The 26,368-nt window shown below is 42.5% G+C and overlaps 1 protein-coding gene across 3 annotated transcripts in view; it reads right to left on the bottom strand.

Annotated features, from left to right (window-relative positions):
- Positions 1-8,646: 8,646 nt before the first annotated feature.
- Positions 8,647-26,368, bottom strand: part of CBFB (core-binding factor subunit beta) — a 35,461-nt gene continuing 17,739 nt past the window's right edge. The window contains exons 5-7 of one of the 3 annotated variants that reach the window (XM_066557303.1): positions 25,550-25,666; positions 21,664-21,759; positions 8,647-9,080 (exon numbers count right to left, since the gene is read on the bottom strand). In XM_066557303.1, coding sequence (XP_066413400.1) covers positions 9,012-9,080; positions 21,664-21,759; positions 25,550-25,666 — 282 coding nt within the window. In that variant the 3' untranslated portion in view covers positions 8,647-9,011. Of the gene's footprint in view, positions 9,081-21,632; positions 21,760-25,549; positions 25,667-26,368 lie in introns of all 3 variants that reach the window. The other 2 variants (XM_066557301.1, XM_066557302.1) reach the window with 2 other exon arrangements.

The following is a 26,368-nucleotide window of genomic DNA, read 5'->3' on the forward strand; positions in this document are numbered from 1 at the left end:
GGAATGAATCCCTAAATCAGTAAAAATCGGATTTTTACCGATTTTTTCTAAAATCTTTCAGAATTTTCTACTTGAGTTTTTTCTAAATTCTACACTTGTGCGGGAGATGTTTGCTGAGGAGAGCTGGGCTTTTCAACCCAGCCGGTTAAAAAAAAAAAAAAGCAGAGAAAATTGCAGAAGCCACCAGGAGGGACCAGCACTGCTCGCAGGCGGAGGCGAGCTGCCCTCTCCCGATGGATCCCAGAGCAGCACACATTCCTGCAGGGAAACCTGCCCCGTGGCTGCTCGGGAAAACGGGCTGGAAGCAGATCCCAGCCTTGGCAGCGCTGATTCAGCTGGAGGAAAGATATTTGCTGTAAAGCTCTGAAGTTGCTCTGAATTTTTGGAGGTGCGTTTCCTGCTGCCACGCTCTGGGCTGGCACTCGGGAATGGATCCAGACAGGGTTGGCAGCTCCACGAGGGAACCTTGCCCTCTCCGAGGGGGGATTATCCCACCTCCTCAGGGAGATTTATCCCACAGCCAAGGGTTTCGGGCCCCGCCGAGCTGGGCAGTGCCAGGCTGGGGTTCCCGGGCGGGCAGGGGCTGCTGCAGCACCGAACCCGAACCTTCCCAAGGAGCCCCCTGGCTCCGTTCTTCCCTGGCTCAGCGCTTTTCCCGTCCTCGCCTGGGCTGAGCACGCCTGCCCTGCCCTGCCTGCCCTGCCCGGTTGGTTTTCAGTCCCCTTGGCACCCTCCGGAGGTTGCCACGGGCGGATGCGCAGGATCAGCGCTCAAAACCAGAAATTTTGGTGCTGCGAGGAGCTGCCGTGCAGGGCTGAGGGGCACAAGGTGCCTTTTCCACCGGGCCCACCCAGCCTCCAGCCTGTCCTGAGCCCTGTCCGGAGCCTCCCCGGGCTGCTCCAGGCCAGCATCCTCCTCCCTGCTGCGTGCTGGACTGTGCAGCACATCCACAATAAAGATTTTGGAGGTGATTCCATGCTTGGCCAGGGGTAGGGAGGTGATGTGTGCCTGGCACGGGCTGTGGGGAGCATGGCAAGGCTGCAGCTTGTCCTCAGCCAGCACCACGGTGATCTCCAGCATCACTTCTCACATCCCAGATTTGGGCTTCTGGCAGCTGCAGAAGCTCTCCTGAATTTCTGCACCGTGCTTGGTGTCTGGAGATGGGCAGGAACGGGAGGTGCCAGCGCTCACCCGAGGGTGCTGAGGAGATAAAACACCTTAAACACCGACCAGGCAGAGGCACAGGCCCTGCCTCACCACACAGGGCATTTCACAAGGCTGGGGCGAGGGCAGGGGGCTGACATGGATGGGCATGGAGCATTCCCGAGAAGGAAAGGGAGCAGCAGCACAGGCTGGGGAGGGGCTGTTCACCCCCAGGCAGCGGCTCCCCTGCATCCCCCCAGGGCAGCACTTTGTGTGCATTTCACAGAACTCCAGATCTATTTCAAAAGCTCCGATTCGTGCAGGGCTAGATCTAAACTGGCTTCGGCTTCATTAGAAACAGATGCGCTGGTTTCTCTCTCCGCCAGGCGCGGGCAGGGTGCGGAGCCGGGGGGCGGCGGGACCAGGGCACCGGGGATGGGCACCGGGCATGGGCACCGGGGACGGGCACCGAGGTGAGCACCGGGGATGGGCACCAGGGATGGGCACTGAGGTGGGCACCGGGCATGGGCACCGGGAACGGGCACTGAGGTGGGCACCGGGGACGGGCACCGCTCCTGCCCGGGTGGCTCAGCACGGAGCCAGCGGCCTCAGCAGCTGCTGCGAGGGACCGTCAGTCCTTCCAGGAGCCTCTGGCCGCTGCATCCTGCCTTCAGCTGCTGCCCAGCCAGGCACTTGGGGTTTTAATCATGCCTGGTGGGGAAATTTACCCTGGGGAAAAGCACAGGGATTCTGTAAAAAAAAAGTAATTTAAAGCACATTTTTATGGAAAAAAAAAAAAAAGGTAAAAATGGATTTGGGGATTCTACAGAATTCCTAAACCCCTTATTGCAAGGGTTTATGGATCTAGGAGATCTAGGAATGCTGCACATGTGGCAGGGCTTTCATCTGAGCTCCGTTTCACCTCCAGGTATATTTCCAAAAGGGATGTTTGATTGTCACAGCTGATGATGAGGAAGGGCCATGGGGCATGGTGTGAGAAGGAGGGAGAGGGGCAGCCCCTGCACCAGCCTGCTCCAGCCCTGGTGCTTGGGGTTTCATCATTTAAAAGGAGATGAGTCAGAGCTGCAGGGGCCCTCTCAGAGCCCCTGAAAGATCTGTGTCCTTTTTGTCCCTGACTTCTGGTGAATGGGCAGTGAGGGTGTGACTGGGGTCTTACTCACAGGCTGTGGTGGACAGAACCAGCAGCAGAGATGCTCTCTGAGCCTCCTCCCAGGGCAGTGGCCCGTGGTCCTGCTGGCACATCCTGCCCCTGAGGCAGAGGTCTGGACGTGGAGAGGCTTTGCAGGAGCTGGTGCTGAGGCACCTTGCTGGGGTTGGTGGTTTCAGAAAGTCACGCAGCCGCCGGGACCACCGGCCCCAGGTCCCGGCAGTCACACGCCAGATGTGCTCTGCAGAGCAGAACTGAAAGCAGAACCAAAAAGAGGAACTGTCCTCTCATCTGTGTGGGAGCACCCGCCAAGGGGCTCTGGGCCGGGGCTGTCGCTGCCAAGGAAGTGTTTGGGGGCTCCTCAGCAGCAGCTCTGACCTGAGCAGGAGGCAGTCACTGGGCAGCTCAGGGACAGGCTGTGCTTGCAGCTCTGACCTGAGCAGGAGGCAGTCACTGGGCAGCTCAGGGACAGGCTGTGCTTGCAGCTCTGACCTGAGCAGGAGGCAGTCACTGGGCAGCTCAGGGACAGGCTGTGCTTGCAGCTCTGACCTGAGCAGGAGGCAGTCACTGGGCAGCTCAGGGACAGGCTGTGCTTGCAGCTCTGCCTGGCCCTGCCTTCCCTCCTTGCCCTGGCCCCCAGACCTCAAACTCAGCCAGAGCAAATGACCTGGAATCCTCCCTTGTCCATCACGGGGGGTGGACTAAATGCTCTCTAAGATTTCTTGCATTGTGTGATTCTGTGACCTGGATCACATGCAGGTCTGAGCATCCCCAGCTATCCTCATCCTCCTGGGCCACAGCAGCTGTGGGCACAGGCTCCTGGCTCCATGGACAGGTTACCCAAGTGTCTGCAGGCTGGTGGCCACCCTCTGGTTTGCTGGGGCAACTGGGGAAGGTCAGTGAGGAGCTGGAAGGTGCTGGAAGGGGGCTGCAGTATCTCACCTCCAGAGCAGGGGTCTCACTGTGGTGCTGCCCCTGTGCAGGGGCCACTGGGGAGCAGGGGCTGGAGTGAAGGACAGGCTGTTCTTGGTGGGGTGGGAGAGAACCTGGTGCTTCCTCTGGGTAGGTGATACATAATTCTGGGAAGTGAGATACTCAGCAGCCTTCCTGGCCCTGAGGTGATGGCAAGTCTGGTGTTTCTGGGTAGTTTCCCCCACAGATTTGTTTGCAATCCAGCAGCAAACCCTCATTCCCTCCACCAACCTCTCTGCTCTCCTCCAAGCTCAGAGCTCCTGGGGTTTCATCAGGATGTCACTCCCCCTGTGCACCACTGCTGTGAAGGGCCAAAGCCCTGAAATTCTTCCAAAATCCTGCAAGGGCAGTAGAACCACCCCAGTCATCTGCTTCAGTAACAGTCACATGGGAAGTGATCAGGGACAAGTGCATCCCACAGACAAAGAGCTTTGGTTCCTTACACTGCTGTTTCTCTATGCCTAGACTTTGCTGGGTTTTTGTGAGGTATAAATAACAAAAGGTGAAAGGGTTGGACATGCAGGTGGGAAAGGCTCAGAGGGACAGGCTCTACCAGCAAGCCCATGGGTAATAGCTGGATAAACCAGGAGCTTTCAGGTGTAAATTTTGCTCCATCCCTAGAAGGTCTTTCTCTTTTCAAGTTAAACCTATGACCTGCTCCAGGGAAGAAAGAAGATTGCAAAGGGAGAAAGGTGGAAAAGCCACCAGTTCCCATAAAAAGCAGAGAATCAGAGCCTATGGAACACAAGAAAGTGGAGCCCCAGGAAAACACATTCTGGAGTCCTCCAAGACCCCATCATCGAGTCGGGTAGAGAGCAGTTACATCTCAGAAGAGTTGTGGGAAGCAACAAAGACTTGGCAGAAGTCTCCCCAGCTGTGATAAACTGTGGACCAGGCCCAGTGAGAGGCACAAAACTGAGCAAGAAGTGTTCTGGTTTCCCACTCCTTTCCCCAGCCATCCACTGTGCCAGGTGACAGCACCAGAGAGGCAGCACTCAGCTCTTGTGTGCTACTTTCCCCGCCTCTCACTCCTGAGCTTTAAGAAATGAGCCCAAGGCAATTCTGAAAATTCACTTATCTCAACCTGTAATTGAGAAACCTATTTAATAGTTACTTAAACCCTGAGCAGCTCTGAGCTGCAGCAGTTGATGAATATGCATGGCCTGGGATTTACATTTGGTGGCAGTGTGAAGACAGGATGTCAGGCAAATGAGCTATGAGAAATGTTGCCCATGCAAATGTTCACTCTGCTCTAAGTTCTCACTGCAATTCCCATCCTTGAAGCCATTTCTGTCATTCTCTTATTTGCATTGGAAATGTAGTAACAAAATAATGCAACTTCACAGAAACTGGTCCTAGTTCTGTGCAGACAGGATGGATTCTTTAATACATCTATGACAGAGTGGAGTCCTGAACTAACAGCAAACAAAAAACATATATAGAAGTCCTGCCAAGGTCATCCCAGGCCGTGCAGTTGTGGAGCTCTCTCAAACCACATCTTCATCCAACTTCCCAGCCCTTACCTGAACAAGGCTGGTTATTAGACAAACCAGCACAGATCTGCAGGAACAGAAAAGCTGCTGTTTTCACTCACAGTTCATTTTCTCAGTTTTCTGCTTTCAGAAAGGGGAGCATGAGCCCAGGACAGCTGCTGTTTCCCACCAGAGAAACTAGGAAACCTGCTTATCCACATTTTGAGGACTTCAGTAAAGGGACAAAACATTGGGAACCCCACCTGCAATGCTGCCTTCAGCCCTGGGGTCCTTAACAAAAGGACATGGAGCTGCTGGAGCAAGCCCAGAGGAGACCACAAAGAAGCTCTGAGGACTGGAGCACCTCTCCTGTGTAGACAGGAATTCAGCCTGGAGAAGGCTCCAGGGAGACCTCAGAGCGCTCCCAGTAAGCAAAGAGGCTGGAGAGAGACTTTTGACAAGGGTATGTGTTGGACAAGGGGAAATGCCTTCAAACTGATAGAGGAGAGGTTTAAATTAAGTATCAGGAAGAAATTCTTCCCTGTGAGGGTGGGGAGGCCCTGGCACAGGTTGCCCAGAGCAGCTGTGGATGCCCCATCCCTGGAACTGTTCAAGGCCAAATTGGATGGAGCTCTGAGCAACGTGGTCTAGTGGGAGGTTGGAACTAGATGAGCTTCCTTTTAACCCAAACTATTTCAGAATTCTGAGAAATAATTAACACTCTGTTCTCTTGTGTTCAGAAGAGGTCATATAGGAGCAGGGGGTTAAAAAACCCAGCTGGAAGTGACCATACCTCACCTGCTGTGGTTGGGCTCCAGCTCCTGACATCCTTTTCAATTCCAGTAAGTTCCAGCATTTCCAGTGGTCTCTCACTCCCACATCAAGGACAGCTATCCCTAAGCCATGCTAGTTAAGGCACTGGATTGTAATGCTTTTAAAATTCTTTTCTGCTGTATGTGCCTTACACAGGGAGATTTTCAGATTGCCTTTGCTAATCACACACTTGAGAGGCAAATTCCATCTAGGAAGAGCCAGAGGACAAAGTGCCTCTGTCCTTTGCATTCAGCCAAGAAAAGGCTGTACAAGTACTGGACTCAGCCACTTGTGATGTGCCTTGGGCAGAAAAGTGAACCCTTCCACGAGCTTGCAGGTAAATGGACAAATTACCCAATGGCTTTGTGAACAGCTGTTTGCAGAAGCCTTTTAAACACTGCTTGGACAGCAGAGCTGGCAGACACCATCTGCCCTCTGCAAGAGAAGCAGAGCAACATGGCTTGTTGCTTGTCTCTTTCAAAAACTACCTCCCTTTCACACTGAAGAACATCTCCAGGAAAGCCACAGGTCACAGCAGTGCTGCTTTTCTTTGGTGCTCTCTGGTCTGTTCACAGCCAGGTGGGAAAAGTCTAAAATAAGGTTACTTGTTATCCTTTTGCACATAAATATTCCTAAAGCATTGTCAGGAAACAAGCAATCCTCTGCCTGATTTCAGGACTAAGGCACTGTCAGTCAGTCAGTCAGTGTTAGCTATTTGAAGTTACACCACCTAAAATTTTAGCAGCTTCAGAAGGTTTTCAGGTGTAGCATACAACATTCGTATTTTCCCCACAGAATTTTACCATATTTCCTGCACTTACACATGTAATCCCCCTGGTTCCCCCCTGGCCCAAAGCAGCAAAATTAACAAGGTTTGGTGGCTGCTCTCACACTGTGCCCACAAACAGCACTCTGTAAGCTCACACAGCCCCTTTCTTGGGGCCCCTGGGGCAGATTCATGTTTTCAGAATAAGAAGGGCATATCAGTTTTAAGAAATAAGAGTTTTAGGGCAGCAAAATCCACATTTCCCCAGGTGCAGACCCTTCTATTAAGGGCTGCTCCCAGACAGCAACTGAATCCAGCAGAGGGGTCAGTTTGATAAGTGACCACTGGATGTCACCACTGCTTTAGCCACAGACACCAAGGCAGCCTTGCACCTAAACAAAATATGTCAGCAGGGACTACCAGGGAGTCAAATAAACTTACAGCACCTTGTTTTCACTACACAGAAGTTTATTATGAAAGTTAAACATACAACACAAAAAGTAGCAAAAGCAATCCTGTAGCTTAAGGCAACTCTTACAGGAGATGAGTTCAAGAAAGATGATGCAACTTCAGTTTAAATAGAAATTATGAAAAATATCAAATTGCATCAATAACTTAAAATGCACTTTAAAAAGTCTGCACTAACCAGCAGAGGGTAAGGGCTGTGATCTTAATGCCAGCATTAAGATATGGAAAGCAGCAGAATGCTAAATGATGATAGGGAAAGTTCAGTATTTACACAGAGATAGCAACATTAATATCTGATAGCATCATTTCCTGTGTACTTATGGTTTAAAACCACTGTCTGAAACGTTAGGAAAACCTTTTAAAATAAATCTTCAGACTATTCCATCAAAAATACACAGATGGCAGAGAAGATCCAAGGCCAGGGATGCGTGCGGATGCATGCGTGTGTCCCTTAAATAACTCTTTGCAGAAACACTTTAGAAAAATTATTTCTTTGGGGGAAGAAGAGCAAGAAGAATATGTGGCCACAGAGTGAAAAAGATTATTTTTCAGGTGAATCACATTTAAATTGAAGTATCAAAATATTTCTATTTGATGACATTCTCACAGTTTACAGTTAATGACATTTTTAAGTGAATGTTAAATATTCATATTATTAACATACAAAGATTCTCCTTCACATTGACATCTGCTTACATTTTTGCAAGACCTCTTTTGCATCAATTGTTTTGCCATTAATGAGGAATGTATAATTGTCTTAATTATAGAATTTAATTAATATTTAACTCTTCTAACCATATAGAGTTTGTACCTTTAAAATAATACTTAAAATACTGGATTCAGATCCCTTATTTTAAAAAGGTATTTAAGTGACATTTTAATCAATCAGGCTGTACAGGAAGCACCACATTTTTAACAAAGCCAAATGACATCACATTTCTAATCAACTTTCTTCAAATATTGGATGCAATGAAATCTTTGGAGCAAGTCCATTCACCATCACCCCAAATGAAACAAGATTAATTCATACATTAATTCATCCCAAATCTTACCCTGTTAGAAAATGCAATATATACTGCAACAGTCTTAATTTGCATAAGATTTAATAGAAGGAGCCTATGTGCAGTATGAGATTCCTGCACACAAGCTCATCTCAGCTTTTCACCATTCAGCACAACTTTACAAAAAGCCTAAGATATAAAATATACTTAAAGCAGTTATCTTAAACATGATTTAATATATATCACCTTGGCAGCAGATCACTTTTGTTCCCAGTTTAAATGCTGTTGAATCTGATTGTGGAGTTGCAGTATCCCTTTGAAGAACTAGTTAAAAAAATCCCTGAATAAAACAGAAGCCAGCCTGCGACTTCCTCTGAGTTTCAGTAAAGCACTATATACAGGGTATAACAGCCACCCAAACTCACTTGGAACAGAATAAAATCTGACACAGATAATGGGGCAGAATGCATTAATGCATGAGAATATACATTTTAAGATTTTTATAATTTTAAAAATGGAACCAATGAATTGTTAGCAGTTAAACGAATACTGCAACTGTAATGTTTACAAACCCACAAAGTTTGAAAACTGATTCCAACAGCTCTGATTCACTGGGTTTAGCTTGGAAATAATGCAAAATAATGTCAGCAGTTTTAATAAGGTCTTGCAAATTTAGAAAAAAGAAAACTGAAAGAAAGATAAGAATGCATTATCTAAAATAAAGCAGGAACACAATAAGGACAATCAAAGTTCCAAAAGCCCATATTAAAAAATTAAGCTTGGAATGCATTGGCTTCCAGCAGTTTACAAAAAAAAAAAACAAACAAAAAAACCAAAAACAAAACCAAAAGTTGTTCTTAATCTGTAATATCTTGACCTATTTTTAAGTGATAATTTTTATTACAGTTGAGAAAAATGGTTTTATAGCTGCATAAGTTTCCATTTCACTAAAATAGTGCCAACAAAAATAAGTTTGCATAGAAAAACAAAATTTCGAATTGCCACTGGCTACATGCTTAAAATGGGAAATGCAGGTATTGTAACATAAACATAGTGCAAACCATGGCAGTTCTGGTGACTCTGACTGCCGCAGGTCAGGAAACAGACCATAATATACCCAGTTCTCACAGTTTCTGGTCTTTTATTCAATCCTTTCCCAAGTAGAAGCAATGCACGTGTGCAGAGCCGGGGGACGCTGCTGCCGCTGGTTAACGCAGTTTGAGATCATCACCACTGCCCAGGTTGGAACCAGGACTAGGGTCTTGCTGTCTTCTTGCCTGCATGAACCAACACACACTGAGCATCAGCAACCAGGAAATGATCAGCTCTCTTATTCAGTATATTAACACAAATAAGACATAACCAATACAAATTAAACGTACAACACAAAAAGTAGCAAAAGCAATCCTGTAGCTTAAGGCAACTCTTACAGGAGATGAGTTCAAGAAAGATGATGCAACTTTAAATAGAAATTATGAAAAATATCAAATTGCATCAATAACTTGAAATGCACTTTAAAAAGTCTGCACTAACCAGCAGAGGGTAAGGGCTGTGATCTTAATGCCAGCATTAAGATATGGAAAGGAGCAGAATGCTAAATGACGATAGGGAAAGTTCACTATTTACATAGAGATAGCAATGTTAATTGTAAAGAAATTTTACAATTCCAGCAGTGAGCAAAACAATACTTTTTAACATCAAAATCATTCTTCCTCCCCAGTTCAGTTTGCCCCCCAGGCCAGGAGGGCAGCAGGTCTGGCAGCCCCTGTCCCTGGGGGGCTCAGAGCCTGCTGTGCCTCCCCAGCAGGGACTGTGTGCTCGTGCTCACACACGTGCACACTCACACTGCCAGGCCTCAAACACTGCTGCAGCAATCAGCAAGAGACTCCCACAATAGTTAGGTAACAATTTTGTGTCTTTTCTTCCAAAAATAATTTTCTTTCCTGTGACATTCCCTTCTGTTAACCTTTTCTGTCAGTTTTAGGGAGAAAGGCTACAATATGAGATAGAATACATCACATCATTTCCAGATAATTTTATGAGGGAAACATTTACTTTAGCTTCCGCTAGAATCAAGAGACTTATCATAACAGATGAGCACAATTTAATCCATAGATGAACACACATTTTAACACCTCATAAAAGCTGGGGTTTTACTGCTGTCTTCTTCGGTGCACCTGCAAAGTTAACAAACTGAGAAAACTGACATATGATTGCACCCCTGTATTAAAACAAAAGTAATGTAAGTTCTCCTTTAAATAAATTATTCTGTTAAACAGTTTGAGTTAATGACATTGTAAAGAGGTAATTAAGTCACAGTAAAAGACATGGCTATCTACTTTCTCTACCTGTAGAGCACACACAGATCCTGCACATAAATAGTTAAAAACATTGATTTCCTTAAAATTTTAAAGCCATACTTCAACTCTGAGAACATCTAATTCATGCTAGCTGGTTTTTAAGACATTTTAGTAGCAGCACTTTTATTTAAGGTTTACAGAGTGAATAGCTGGCACCATGGCCTGTAACTGCCACATGTCCCAAACAGTCCCAGGCCACATTCTCAGCTGGTGGAAGGTGTCACTACTCAGGCTTTATTCCATCAGCTGCAATAACCTGCCATATTCAGGGCTTTAAAAAATGCAAACCAGTGACAACTTCCCTGTTCTGAAAGACTTTTCCTATGTTCCTGAAAGGCTGGGGAGCAGCCTTAACACAGGCACTGTGCCACTGCAATACCCTTCAAGCAGTTACCGTGTTGGCACCATCACACAGAGCTGTGACTAACAAGGCACAGGTGCTGCTTTGGGTGCTCCCTGGGCTCTCCTGAGCCTCAGTTACTGACAGAGAGGAAGCCTCCCCACAGCACAGCAGGTGCCCAAGCTCACCAGGTGCTGCTGCTGCACTCCCATTCCAAAGAGTGAGCAAGCACAGCCTGCTCACCCCAGACCCTCTGGCATGCACTGCTGACACCACTTTTCCCAACTTAGACCTTTCTTTGTTCACTTCTTCCTCCCTTATCTACCATTCTTCTTGTCTGCCTAATTGTATGCTCCCAGTACACTAGGTTAGCTGCACCCAAATAGAGAACTGCTGCCTCCTTCTCCTATTTAAAAGCCAATTTAAAGTTACATTTTCCTTTCATGTGCAATGGTCCCTTTCTGATGCACATGGAGCTCATTCAATAAATCCCTTTACTAATCAGCAAGTTTCCAGAGCAGACAATCCCCTCCTGCACTGTCCTTAGTGGTCACACTGCCACTACTGCTTTGGAAACACCTCCACTAACTTAAATATCACAATTGCTACCTACTACATTTATGTGTTCAGTGTTGGCTGTACTTAAGTTAATTAAGAGTGAGCCAATCTTTTTGCTCTGTTCTATCTGCACTAGTTGTACTCTGAAGGAACAATCTGCTTCTCCTGCTTGCAGAAGAAATCTGAAGGTGAGAACCAACACCAGTGCTGGTGCACAAACCCACAGATTTCTCAGTAATCTCTCTGAGGAATCACATTAAAGAAAACTGCTCTAATCACCACACAGCTCTGATGACTGTAAGTGTTTAAGGGCGTATTCCTTGAGGCCCTTGAAACAACTCCTGCACACTGTCCGCTTTGTAGAGATACAAAGTATTACAAGATGGCATTTAATTAAGCTTTTTACATTATTTCCAAAAGCCAAATCATTCAGCTTTAACTATCAAAATCACTGAAGGAAACCCCACACTTCCTTTTTCCTTCAACAGAAAAGTCAACTGTGCTGTAAATATTTTCTTCATATGAAATGGTTGTTCATCAAGTCTGAATAGGTACTTCCAGGCTAATTTAAGAGTTGTACCAAGATTAACAAAACAGCAACAGTTCTACTTTGCATATTCTTCTATTGAACAGACTGTAACAAGATTTTTTCTGGTTTTACTGCTGCCTCTTTCTTCTAAAATGAAACAAAGACATGCTCTGTCTTTAACAATTACCAAAATCTTACTTCTACCAATTTTGCACTCGATAAACATTTTTATACTTAACTAGAAAAGGCCAGCAAGTTAATTGCTGCTATAATACTGCTCTAAAAACAACACTGTTTCTTCTTCAGAAAATAAATCATATGCACAGCAATTTTATTGTCAAATTTCAGTGAAGGCTCCAAGATATGAGCATATGGTTGCATTTATGCTTTGCTTAAAGTGGTCCTTTCTTTCAAAGCATATGAAGGAATCTGCATGATTCGTGACCTCATTGCTACTTGTAGAGTTTGCAGAAGCCACTAGTGAACAACTGCCAGATTTGCCCTTTCAAGTGATATGCAAAAGGCATGACAAATGACCCTCAAATATACCAAAACCAGTCATTACAATATCTTACAACAGTGTATGTGGATAAAGGTGCAATTTTGCAATTCAGTAAGTGGGGATTTACACAAGCAACTGCAACATGTTGGAATGACAGCTCTGACTCAGGCACCCTCCTTTCCTTGTGCTACTACTGAGCAAAAAGACAAATGTGTGAAGCAGGTTTGTTCTAGCAGTCACAGCCATTATGCCAGGGCACAACGTGCTCAGTACACAGCAACTACAACTGGGCTTCACATGCTGAAAGAAAAATACAAAAATTAAAAGATGCTTGGTAAAGACTAGAAAAATCACTTTGTACAAAGACAGGAAGCACACTGTGGAGCAAGAAGCACTGGGTGCTATTTTTGCTCACTGACAATTGGTAAAATAAAACTTCCATAAGAAATGCCACGAGGTCCTTAACACTCCCTTGTAGGAGGAGTGTGACTATCACACGAGTACCCTACACAAGTGGGGTAGTATCTGCTACTTCTCAGTCTGTTACAGGAAACTAAAACTTCCCTTTTATAGATGTAAACCAGCAATTTCCACACTTCCCACCACTGGGGGGGTCCTATACTCCCCAGCATAGCTAATCAATCCTCTAAATTGAAATTTTTGCTGTAATTTTTGAAATGCATACCTTTTGCTGCCACACAAAAGCAGCAGTATTACTCTCAGTGAATAATGGGCTCAGCTTCTAAGGATTAAGGAGACTTGCTTCAATTAAGAAAGATGCATCTATCTTTGCCACTGGGAAATGGAATACACTGCTATGAGTCATGCTTAATGAGCCATGAGAAAACAGCAGTTATTCGTCTTTTCTCTGTGTATTTCATTTTTCCAGTCAAACGTTGATTTTAAGTTTGAAGGAACACTACTTCACATGTTCTTCATCTGTTATTTAGTGAAAGGATAACAAATATTTGCTTGTGAGAAACTGGTAATTAATACACAGATGCCACCAGAGTTGCAATTATCCTAAAAATGAACGTATTTTAACCAACATTGCCAGTTTTCCTCCTAATATCCAGGAACAGAAGAGTTAACCTGATGGACACATCAGGAGTTTCAACACTGAAAAATACTTAGCACTCAGCTTTCAGAACATGAAGCCATGCAAATCTTCTGCTGCACAGAAGGAATTGTAGCTGGCCACAAGCCATTGAAAACCTCTAACCCTGGAGAGGGTGTGATGACCAACTGAAAGAATTGCAGGAACGTATTTGGCAAAAAACCATTTCAAAGCCTCCTCTCAAATGCTACTCTAGACTGATTCATGCTGAACTCATAATGCTGGTACCATGGGGGTAATGACTGACAAAAAAGAGAAGAGTTAGTACAAAAGCATTTTGAGAGTAAACAAACATAAAAAATGTGTCCTATAGTACTTCTTACACCTCTGCTCTCTTTAACCTCTCGTGTCTGAGCTTTTCCCAAGCCTAAATACAGGCTAAGGGGAATGGACTGAAAGTCCTCCTAGCAAGAGTAAGATGCAGTAATATCTGCATCATATTATTTTTCTTCTCAATAAACTAGATAGCTTGGAATCATTAAATCAGTAAGTTTTATCATTTGCTTTTCTGAACAAGAACCACATTGGAGGCTTTACATCTGTTACTGGGGCACAAAGGAAAAACAGATGGGCAATAAGGAAGGTGGCACATCAGCAGTTCCTCCAGCAGCCAAGACAGTCAGAACACATCCTCCTCCTCCAGCCACTCAATCCTGCCCCATGGTGCAGCCTATCTTGCTTCTAAATGTACCTACAAAACTCCTTAAACTGACTTTAAGAAAGCACCTCTAACCAGCCCCTTCCTGTGCATGTTCTGAGGCCTCAAACATACCTAGGGAAACCAACTCCTCTTACCACATGAGCTCATCAGGAAAAGATAATGCAGTCCCACTGTGTGGGTTACATGATAGCTCTGAGAAAGCAGAACTGAGAAAGTTGGAAGCAAATTTAGTAAGGATGGACAGGGAAGATGTCCCCCCCTTTCTATGAATCACTTACAAAAAGTAGCCGAGAAAATTGGGACCTCTGAATGCCACACAGTGAAATGACAAATACAACCATACCCACTGCATATACAACTTGGGACACTGGTGAAGAGGAGGGAAGGAAGAGGGAGCTAATTTGAAGAAGAGCTGTCACAAAAAGAATAGCCAAAATAAAGTCTCTCCATGGACAACTCCACTGCAATTCTTTAATTGGATTCTGGCAGCTCTGTCCTGTTGAAACAGACAGAGCAAATGCATTATGTGCCTTGGCATCTGCCATCTATAATTTACTAAATAAGTGAAAAATCAGGCTATGCTATGAAAAACTAAACAGTGAACATTTGGATTCTCTTAGGACTGCCAACCTCCTGAAAAGGGATAAAAAAAAACCAACCAACCAAACCTGAGAATACTTTGCAGATACTTTTCTAAAAAGTATACAACCACAGGATAAAAACCACCCAAATAAAAAAGAAGCCCTGAAATAAAGAGAGCAATGCTCAAAAAAAATGACCAGTTACACCCAAGCAAACCTTCACATTAGTCCTGGTATCTGAGCAGACCCACAGCAATGAACTGAAAACTTTGAGCTGCTGGTTAATAAGAGCCTCTCCCATGGAAATGTGAACATGGCTCACAATGCTGGCCCTGCCTCCAGTAACCTTTACTGGACAGAGGGCAGGAGAAACTCAGCCTTCAGAACTGGAGTCAGCAAAGCTGGGGCCCTACAGCACAGCGAGAATGTCAACTTCTATATCACAGAACTCCTTTGGTCACAGCTTGATGAAGCAGCCCATGTGCTTCCTACTCTCTGGGGGCCTTGCACAGACTCTCAATCTGCATTTCTCAGAACTTTAGCCACAGCAGCACCACTACACACTGCATCCATGAGCCACTGGCAGCCAGAGGGGATATGATTTACCACATTCCTAGCAGGCACAGCTATCAGCTTTAGACTTCATGGCCGGGATCCAGTCTCTGCAGTTGCTTTGCTGGCTGCCCATAACATTCATTTTGCTATCAGCTCTCCTTTTCATTGAACCTGGGAAGAAGTAGCCTTGATCTTTCTTAATTATAATGTCAAGCACCACTTAAATTATGCAAATAATGGAAAACAGGCTCTCAAACTTGGCAAGAGATCTAGATGGTAGACTGAAGTAACTGTAGAACTATTAATGCCATGAATTCTATACCCAATGCTCTTTTTTATTCCTACTTCCATTCTGATTGTCTTTCAAGCTCACTGAAAGTCAAAATAAAACATTTTCCTGACAAAGGCCATTGATAAGAGTTATTTAGCACTTACCTCCATCAAGATTTCATTTCAAACTACTATCTACTTCCTAGGAACAGACTGAAAACACACATGAACTGTGTTACCTGCAGAGCCTGCTCTCCCTACAGAGCATGACCAGGCCAAGCAGCACAGCTGCTTCCTGACCCCCACGCACCCCCTCACCTGAAATCTTTGCAATGGTTGCATCTTTGTTTAAAAGCTGTTATGAAGGTAATGATTCTGCTGCCTCAAACTGGACCAAGGTCACTGCGAGCCAAGGAAGGAAAAAGCACAGCAGGAATAGGAGCTCTGAAGAGTTTTGAGTAGGGACTAGAATTTTTACTTTCATATTAAAACTTCTTTTCCAAGTGAAAAAAGCTTAAAGTGCTCTCTTTTAGAAAGAAAGCTGGTCTAAAGGTTATAAATTTATAATTAATATTGATTGCCTCCAGACAGTATTCCTCTGTTGCTCAGCCCCTTTCTAACCTTCATTGACTGAAAGAAGACGCTTATATTACAGAATTCCCTGATTTGCAAGATTGATCTCCTCTGTCCCACAGTCAGCATTGATTCTGTACAGCACAAATTGTTTTTCTGATCTATGCATTCTATAGCACTTTTGCACAAGCACCAGATATTTAAGTTCTTGTGAAGCAAACCAGTCATAACATAACTTGCCTTCTTGTACTGGACTGGCACTGCAGAACCTCTTCAGGCAACACACTCCCACCCAAACACCTCTTTCCAAGTTATGTTGTACCCATCCTCTATCTAAACAAATTATTTATGCTTGTGTACAAGCACATACCAGGTCTACACTACCCATTGCACATGAAAAAACAATGGTTTGGGTTCTTCCATATCCAAAAACCTGGTTTAAAGGTTATACTATTTTTCTATCATCATCAGTTTGGAGAGTACATACAATAGACACTAATTAAATTAATTCCAGATTAATAAGAAAAAAACCCCTTTAAAATCTGATGAGAAAATTTTCTGTAAAAAACCCCGAGCCAAAATTAAAAACAAAAAAGTCCCCACATACTAATTGTAATACTATACACTTTCTTCTGAAGCCAGTTGTATTTGAGAAAAATATAATTAGTTAGAGCATTTATTTACACCAGGAGTTTCATCTTAGAAAAAATTAAGAAAAGGAGAATAATTTCAGTGTCTAGAACCTTGGGAAGAACATGAAAGTCAGTCTTACTACTTTATTTTCTTTCAACTGTAAACTGTTTACATGTCTGTAACAAAATCCTGTTTGTTTTTTTAGAGTTCCCAACTTCTGCAAAATTAAATGAAATGCATCTTGCCCATTTCAACTGGTAATTCCCACCAAACAAGAAAAAAATATGTAAAAACCTAGGGCAGGACACAGTATTTAAAAATTTAGGTAAATTTTTACTTCAGCACTTTTTAAAGGGTGGGGTTGGTAGGGGTTTTTGGTGCTTTGTGTTGAGAGGGATTGCTTCTGGAAGAAAAACAAGTTCCAAAAGAGGGTTTTTTCAGCAAAATGAAGGTTTTTCAAATGGGAATTTCATGCAGTTTCCCAAAATGGCTCTGCTTAGCCATTAATGTAATTTATATTTAGCACAAGACCGCAAACAGACAGATTGCTAGACTAGACTGTTTCAGGGAGAGCAAACCACTCCGTCTCTTTACTCACAGTGTTGCTAAAATAAAGAGCATGGCAGCAACATAGGAAAGGAACACAAAGTACAAAAATATGACATTTCAAAAATACTGGTAGAAGAAATTACATTGGAAGACTGAGAACAGATCCAACCCATCCCCAAGAAAAGCCATGGGGGACATCCTCAGCCAAGCCCTGGAGAGCACAGCTGGACAAACTGCGTACTCACACAGATCACTGCAAGTCTGAAATTACAGTTTGTGCAAAACAAACCTTCACAGAATACCCCCACCTGCACACAGCAACATACCAGAGGGCCTCTTCTCTTCACCCACCCCTTGAAAATCCATCGTTTTGTGCCATCTGCTCCGGCAAAGAGCTCTCAGGGGGCACCTGCTTGCAGCTTTTCCTCACTGAACACGGGCCATTGCTTCCAATAAATTCTATTTTCACCAACTAGAGGCTGTTTAAATCTCCCCAAGACATTCTGGACAGTGTAACACATTTTTGCATCATGCCACTATGCTAGAAGACTGAAAAACAAGCAAAAGCTCTTCCTGGAAATTCACGTCTAGACAGCAACTTCACAGTAATTTCTGCAGAACACTTCTTGTCCTGACACTAACTCTGGTCATTCATACTGAAACCACAGCAGAGACACTCAGACTGACTCTCAACCACGACACAAGGAGATAAAGACATGAAAATTAAACATCTGCCTCACCAACATCCCTTCAGTCTCCTCGCTCTTCTAGTTTGGCAAAGGGGAGCATACAATACTTCAAGTTCATACACTTCATTTTTTAAACAAGCTTTAAATGGGGATAAGGTCTTTCCTAATGTGTATTATTAAACATTCTCTGTCTCAGCATTCCAACATTTTTGTAGAAGTAAAAGTCATTGGGACACGTTATTAATTTTGAAGGCACTAAGAACACTCACTGACTTCAAAAGCATCTTTGAAACAAAAGAATCCTGGAGAGTGGGGCTGGATTTGCAGTATTTGATGTAACTGAGCTATACAAGTTGATATAAAAACTCAAAAGCATCTTGTATTCAAAACAAACTGTGTTAAAAATGTAACAGAAGGCAGTTCAACTTAGAGGTGCTTAAAAACTTCAATGAAAATTCCTAAATCCACTCCCACCCCATTTACATTAGAGTGCTGTAATTGCACAAAAACATGATCACCTTTGAAAATTCAAGCACAACCAACCTCAGATGCCCTCAGATGCAAAGAATATGTTCATTAAAATAAAGATCTGGTGTGCTAAACTAGAATGGAAGGGATTCTATATGATGAAAAGATGGCAAACAAACCTCACAACACCCTGAAGGGCTTTTTGCCTTTTTTTTTTTAGGGGGAAGTTTTTTTTTTAATTGGTTAGGAGTTTTTTTAGGATACTTAAAAATGAAAATCAGCAAAGTGATAATTTCTAGATTGCTACTGCACTTGCAATTTTTTCCCCTTGCAAAGGGTCACTCTTCTAAAATCCAACTGCCGCACACAAGACACTTGAACATTGTTTTCAATGAGTTATCACTGACCACTCCTCTGTGGGGAGTTTTAAGTCTACAGACTTTATGTTAAGTCTACAGAAAGACTCAGAATAGGGAATCTTTTCTACCCAGAAGGCTGTATAAATAAATAATTTAATCTGATCATTTTCATATGCTGCCAGGCTTTGGATGGATAAATATTTCCAAAGAGCTGGCGCCTCTGTTTTGGGTAGGAGTGGGTGGAATATTGCAGGATTCCCCTTCCCTCCCCCACTGAAGCAGAATCTGGTCTCTATTAAAGGCATTTCAACTGTAATTCTACTGTCAGAAATATCCTGATTTTCTACAGTGTTGCAATTCTTAAAACCATCATTAACACTGATGAGATCCTGTTCCACATCTGCTGATTCTGAGTTTTACTGTCCATGTCAAGCATGGCAGAAGAGAAAAATCTAAAACTTTCTTAAGGATGAAAGCTGTATAGAAATCATATTAAAATGATCACAAGGAAAGTATTGTCATTTGTGTGTAGCATAATATAAAAATTCACTCAGCACACTCAGAACTGGCCTTTCCCATATAAAAGCCTTCAAGTACCATCTCTGTAGTGAAACCAAAGATACTGCTGGCCCCACTGAAATTACAGGAACAGAACATAAGGCAGTCTGGATTAAGGTTTCTGCAGCTGTCAGCAATGCAATCATCAGAAGGGTGCCACTGACAAACTGCATTTCCAAGCTGACTGAGCACGTCAGCATCAGAAAATTCAATACAGGCCACAAATACAACAAACACAGGAATGCACTTTTATGCATCACTTTCTATTGAGAATTGGGTACAAGGATCATGAACACCAAGTGCTTACTGATTAAAGTTCATTTGATTCTGCCCAATTGCTGCCTTAGATTGAAAAGAAGGGTAACAATGAATGATTTGGAAATCTGATTCCTCTTTAGGAATGCATTGTAAGTCTATTTCTGCTCTCTCCCATCTCAGTCCAAAAGATTCTGATTTTTATGCAGTCCTAAGATCAAGAGTAAAAAAAGCTTGTCTGTAAACATTTCAGATATAAGTTCAGGACATCTTACTCCAAACACAGGAATGAAAACTGAAATGTAAAAACCAATTATAGACCTACGAGTATTGGAGGAAAAAAACCTGTTGGTTAGACATATCAAAGAGGCACAGTAAAATAAACAGGAAAGTATGCAAAACAATGTATTACAATTATTAAAGATTTGCATTTGATATCACAAATTTGAAACAACCCTTGATAGTACTTCTCATTCTACTTAAACATCTTTCAAGTCAGTAATTTTTTCTTTTCTTCCTTTCTGTAGGTGATCTATACCAGTGCTTTAGAGCTGGGACAACAACTGTTGCTGTTTCAAGAGAAAGTGGGTACCAACAGCTAATAAGGACATCACTTAATAGCAACAGCCTTCTGCCTTGTTAAAAGCAAGAGTGTTTTCAGAAGTTATTGCATCCAGCTCCTGCAGACAGCCAAGAAAGCTGCTTTTTTTGTCTCAGTGTCATGAGTTTTGATGTCTGTCATGAAGCCCCAGATGCTCAATATTACCTCAATCTCACTGTTAACTGAAATAGTGTTTTTGCACAGCCTAGCTGCAAGTAAGTGTTTTCTACACTTGGAGGAAAATTAAGTGTCTCGGAACTCCAGAAGTTATTTCAGGAAGCCTCATTCTTTTTTAACCTTCAGCATGCACATGGCTTCTGTGCAATAAGAGGAGTGGGGATGAAGGGCACAGTGCAAGGAGAATATATCAAGAAAAGTTTTAAGTACATTGAGGTCAAAGGCATAAGATTGGAACCTAAAGTTCGTAGTGTGTTGTTAACAGTAAAGCAGGGTGGCACAGGTCTTCATGAACAGCTTAAAGCTAATTCTACCTTTCTTCTGAACTTACAAGCAGGTTGTAGCTACGCTTGACAGAATTATTCAGGCAATCCAGCAGCTGCTCCAAGAATCCAGCAGTAGCAGGGCCTCCAAGGCAAGGATTTTACCTTTGTTACAGCTGACATCTGACCTGGCTGCAGCAGTGTTTGCAAGGAGACACACTCCAGCCACTTCAAAGAGAGAAATTATCCTCTGTGCCTATCTGTTCCCTCTCATTCTCATGCTCAGTGCCTTCCAGTTGTAGTTGGAAGGGAAGAAAGTCTGTCTGATCATCCCAATTATCCGAAAGAATGCCAAAAGAAAAGTAGCTTAGCAATAACAAAAATCATTTTCTAAAAACATAGAACCAGCAGATTGATCATATTTGATTACAGTTAAGTCAGGCTGTACTGATGAAGCAGGAAGAAACAGCATTACTAAGGGAAAGAAATTCAAAGCCTTTCTGTGTTCTCCCTATTCTCTCCTGACCTGCAGCCTGCCTTAACTTGCCAACTCCCCTTATGTATTATTACTTGTCCTCTTACAGCTCTTGCCTTTCTGACATCTCAGAGCAGCTGGTTTCCATTCCCTTTCCTGGCTCTTCTTTTCTCAATCCCAGTAATTTCTGCTTTCATCAAGAAAGAACAAGATTCAAGACTGTGGGGCCCTGAAGAAGCAAAGAACAAGACAGGGAAACTAAACCAGTGGAAAAAAAGGAATGAGACTTCCAACCAGTAAGAAAAAGGTGAGAAGACAATAAAACTAGCCTGTACAAGAAAGCAGACTGTGGCATCTGATTAAATTGGCTGGTAATTTTTCCCAAAACATGGGATAACAAGCCCCAAAATTCTGCCCCTGCAGCTCCCAAAGCCTTTTCTGTGTTCGTGAGAAATGCACGAGGCAAAAGATCCCTCTCTCAGCTATTAAAGTATCATTTCAGAGAGAAATGGCAACTCTTTGAATAAATGTCTTTACAGCTTAAGTACCCACAGCAAAGACCATCCACAGAAAGGAAAAAAGTACATGATAGAGAATTCTTATCAAAACTTTAAAAAACTTGAAATCCATTTTACAAGAGTAAAAAACAATACATTTTGCAATTTTTATATAACATCACTGAACAAACACAATACATGACATTGTACAAACAGACAAATAAATGGAAACAATCTAAAGTTTTGGGAAAGTACTAACCAGTTACTGACAGCAGCTGTGAAACCCTCACCTCCATTTCCTCCCGATGAGACCTGTCTCTATCCTCGAATTCACGAGTTCTTCGTCGAGCCTCTTCAAAGGCTTGTTGTGCCAATGCATCCTCCTGCTACCAAAGCAGATGACACAGGCACAAAAGGTGACTCTCATTTCCACTAAATCACATTTCTTTTGAATATTAAGCACCCCTTGGCAGCAAAGTCCAGCAAGTCCTGCAGGACCTGCTAGAACAGGCGCGTTCCAGCAAATGTCTATACAGGTTAATGAAATATTACTCACCTTCACTACAGCAGTAGAAATAACCAAAGCTGGAATGCAGCTACTACTAAAATATATTTTCAAAGGAGAGCTCCTGTTCCAAAGTAGTTTAAATGCTGCTGGGTTTATTTTAAGGCTAGGAATTCTCAGAAGTTCTGTATAAAAGGCAATACATTTTATTCTCCTTATAAAAGCCATTTTGAAGACAGTGTTCACAGGTATAGCTAGATAAAGTCCACTACACAAACAGTGGTAATTTAATTCTCTTGCATTTAGAAATAAGTATTACCAAAGTTAAAAACCAAATAAATACTTCATTTTACCAAAAGCTGTTACAGGTGCATCAGTATGAACTTTCTTAATGCTTGTGTATCATTTATATTATTTAAATTTAGATGCACAGGAAAGTGCAAAGCAGAAATTATTCCTCCACCAATCTGCACACATTCCCATACAATGGAGGAGAAACTTGCAGGTCTTCAACAGCTCTTTTGCTTATTTTCAATAATGGCTTATGCACAGGAACAGATTTAACAAACTAACACTCAAAAAAAATTCCTTCAAACTGTATTTTCTCTTAGAAAATGTTTACATAAAGTGTTTGTAATTTGTGGAGCCATTATTAATTGGGTTGGAAGTTATTTTTCTTAAAGAGACCTTTTAACACATTTACTGTTCCCCATCAGAATGGAAGAGTCCCATCTGAAGAGGCCCCACAAACCAGGAAGGGATAAACTGTATTGGTTCTCCCTCCTTCTGGCTCTTCAACTGTAATTTACTACTAACTCTGCTGATGATTCCCACATACATGCAAATGTTATTTCAAAGTTGATAATTTTTTTAAAAAGCTGACCTTGACTGTTAAAGGACATAAACATGTGAAGAGCAAAACTAAGTTTTAATATACCTGGGGACTAAGTGCATAAATTTTTCAATTTAAGATAAAGCATCCCCAGCCTAAGAAAATGTTAAATTGCCTTTTTTGCCGTGGGCACAATCATGGCCCTGGAGCTGCTCTGTGCAGAGCTGTGCTGGGGCTCCCTGGTGGCCCAAGGCAGGGAAATACAAACAGCTGCCAGGCCCAGGCTCTTTCTGGGGACGTGTGGGCAATGTTTAAAGCTGCCAACAAGATCATACTTCAACATCATAGATCTTTTTAAGATTAGAATTTTGCCCTTTACAGCCATTTTAGTGTTCATACAAGGCAGAGAAACCAGGGTTAGAGAGTGGAAAGAAAGTTTGTTCTTAATAATGCAGAAGGTTAGAAAGAACAGATAAGCTCATGTCCCAGATGACTCCAGAAAAGCTACCTTAGTTTTAACTTACAAAAGAGATATATGGCTTTATTACCTTCTATTTTAAATCAGACTTAAATAGAAGAAGATTCTTTTTTTATTGAAGGTTTTTGCATTTTACCATCATTTAGAGTGGTTATGAAATAGAAGGCTGACATACAGCCTTGGAAGGAATATTTCAAAGAAATGGTCATAACCAAAAGAAACTAAATTAGAAATGCATGGGAAAAAAAATCAGTATGTTGATATCCAGAATGAAGACGTGCTGACAACTGAAACACTGGTTTGCTCATGTCTGAGAAAGGGATAAAAGCATCAGAACTTTTTTAGTAAAACATAGAATTCCGCTCTACTCTTGGTGATACATTATAACAAATAAACCAACAACACAACTTTATACGACAAGAATTTAACAAAGATTTTTTTTTAAATGTCACTCAATTCTAGTGATAATAGCCTAGCAAATTCAGCTGTATGAGACCAAATAACTTACACATCTTAGTTTTATTCTATAAAAATGTTCCTGGTATAAATTTACAAAGAAAAATAAGAATAAGCCAAACATGAGCAACAGAATGAGCAAACAACATGACAACAGAACAAAACCAAACCTCCCAGTCCAAAAAATAAAATTAAAAAAAATATTAAAAAAGAGAAAATTTTAAAAAATTAAAATATTTCAATGTTAACACATGTGGATTCTCTTCCTAAAGTATTTGTTGACCTCATGAAGGGTAGTATGTTTACCAAAGTATTACAGCAAAGAAGAATTTTATTTGATCCCAGCATTAGTACGAAGAGGTAAGAGACAGAAAAATGCAAGAGTACATTTGCTTAAGACAAGCTTCCAAAAAAATGAGGGGTCCAGTGAAGGGCAGCTGGACCTCTTACAAAGGACAGTGGGTACACAGGCAATACCACATGAGGCACTTAAGCTCCTTCTGACATCAGGGTTATTTTGGGATCAAAGTCAGCAGTTCAGTCAACTGCCATTAGCAATATTACAACAGTTTTAAACAAGGAAGCAGTGACAGATACAGGAAAAAGGAAACTGAAGAATGTAAAAGATTGCCCAAGTGCTTACAATACTAATACATATAAGGGTGCAGCTACTCCTGTGTCTGTATGACACAGGGCACCCTTCAGTAGTATTGCTGTAGGAAACAATGACCATTGATGACCTTGTAGTCACCAAGAATCACAAACTAAAAACAAGTGACACACCTGTAACTGAGTGCAAACATCTCTGGAGAGATGCAACACCTCCAGCTCAGCACCCTGTACTCACAACTCAGGAAAGCACTGACACCTGAGAGCATGCACACATCCCCTCACACACACAAAGAGTAAATCACAACCTCTGTGCACAAACACCTCCTGAAGACAGCAAAAGGGAATTGTTAAGTGTTGTTGAGACAGCATATACACATTGGGAAACTGAAGTATTCCAAGCAATTGCAAAAGCATTTATTGGGAAATTAAGAAGAAAAAATTAAACCCACTGGTCACCTGACCCCTCTCCTTTTTGGAAGGGTGCCCACTTTCTTCAGGCACTCTCCAGTTTTGGAAAGGGTGACACTGTCTCCTCCTGAGTATATGTTCCAATCAGCCCACTCTCAGTTCAGAATTATGTATCAAACTTATTAACCACATAGCATTATGTATCAAACTTATTAACTACAGATCAAGAACCCTGGGATTTATGTTACATTCCTCAGGGCTATGTACTGGCTGTGTAAGGCATTACAGCCTGAAGGTCTCCTAATGCATGGAGTCCACAGCAGTGACTCTGCTGCAGCTGGAACTGAGCTTGCCCAAGTCACTGACACAGCTTTGAAAGAGGTGAATACACAGCAAGAGTGGATTTAGAGCAAAAGCTTTGGTCTGTGGCTTTTCTCATGGATCCTCAAAGGGCAGCAGGACTATTCTCTCCAGGCATCATGGAGGAAGTGTTCAGGGCTAGGACTTGGACACAAAGTGTTTCCATTTAATCCCAAGCATAGTGACATGAACATCACCTCATTAATATGCAAATTAGTTTCTTAAGTTAGGGAGAGGCAAGGCACAATAGAGGAGTATTTTGGAGGAATCAAAGTTTTAAAATACTTTATTACTCTGTAGCATAGTAACAGTGCAAAATCACTCAAAGTTGTAAATTACGAACTATTCCTGCCCCTAACATTTTGACCTAATGCAGCTAAAGTAGTGTTTTGTTACAACCACATGTTTCTGAACTTCCATACTGCAAGTTTTCTTTGGAGTTTGTACTCAGAGCGAAGGCAAAAACGGTGTTTCCCTCCAGAAGAACAAACAAATATCCAAGTAGCCAAGGGCAGACTGCCTTACCTGTGCTCTCTCTTCATCAAATTCCAGGCAGCCCATACCATCCAGTCTCTGGAGATCTATCCAGCCTTTCCAGATTACACAGACACCATTGAGAATCATAGGTGCCTTCAAGTACACCTGGAATAAAAGCAAAACACATGTTGTGAATTTGCAAGCTCTTACACATGTGCCTGCACAATGAAAATACTGATCCAGGAAGCCTCTATATGTATTCTTAGAAGAACTTCCAAACCAGCCGGTAACATGAGACTCCATTTAACAGCTTCTACTGCTTCCTTTCCAAGAACCCATTTTAATCAAGCGAGTGCTTTAACTTTTGCCTACTGTACTGGATGGAATAAATTTAAGCTGTGTTCTCATTTTATAAACTGGCGTGCACCAGGATTTAGTTAGAATTCTTATGCTTGCAATTAAACTAGGAGTTTTTCTTGTCAGCTTACCTTTGTGTCACAAAGGAAGTGGCATGCTGCCAGTCAGAGAGAATCCTACAGCACATCTAAATAGTTAAATGAGCACTCTCCTTCCTACTCCCAAGAAACACTGTCTTTTATCCCAATAAATGAGTGATTTCAACAAAGACCAAGCACTGGTTTCAGTCCTCCTCAAATGTGGAAACTACTCAAAGTTCAGTAAAGTACACAACATACACATCGTACTAAAAATAAGGAAGTCTTCCTGTGTCAATTCTAGCATGTGTGAAAGGCTTTTCAAAAGAAGCAACACCAGCTGATGAAAACCCAAGTACAGCACCAATGTGCACTGTGCCTTGTGCTGCAGCACAGAATAATGTGTAATCTTAAGGTCCTACATCCAGATAAC

Source organism: Molothrus aeneus, chromosome 11 (assembly GCF_037042795.1).
Source record: "Molothrus aeneus isolate 106 chromosome 11, BPBGC_Maene_1.0, whole genome shotgun sequence".
NCBI lineage: Eukaryota > Metazoa > Chordata > Aves > Passeriformes > Icteridae > Molothrus > Molothrus aeneus.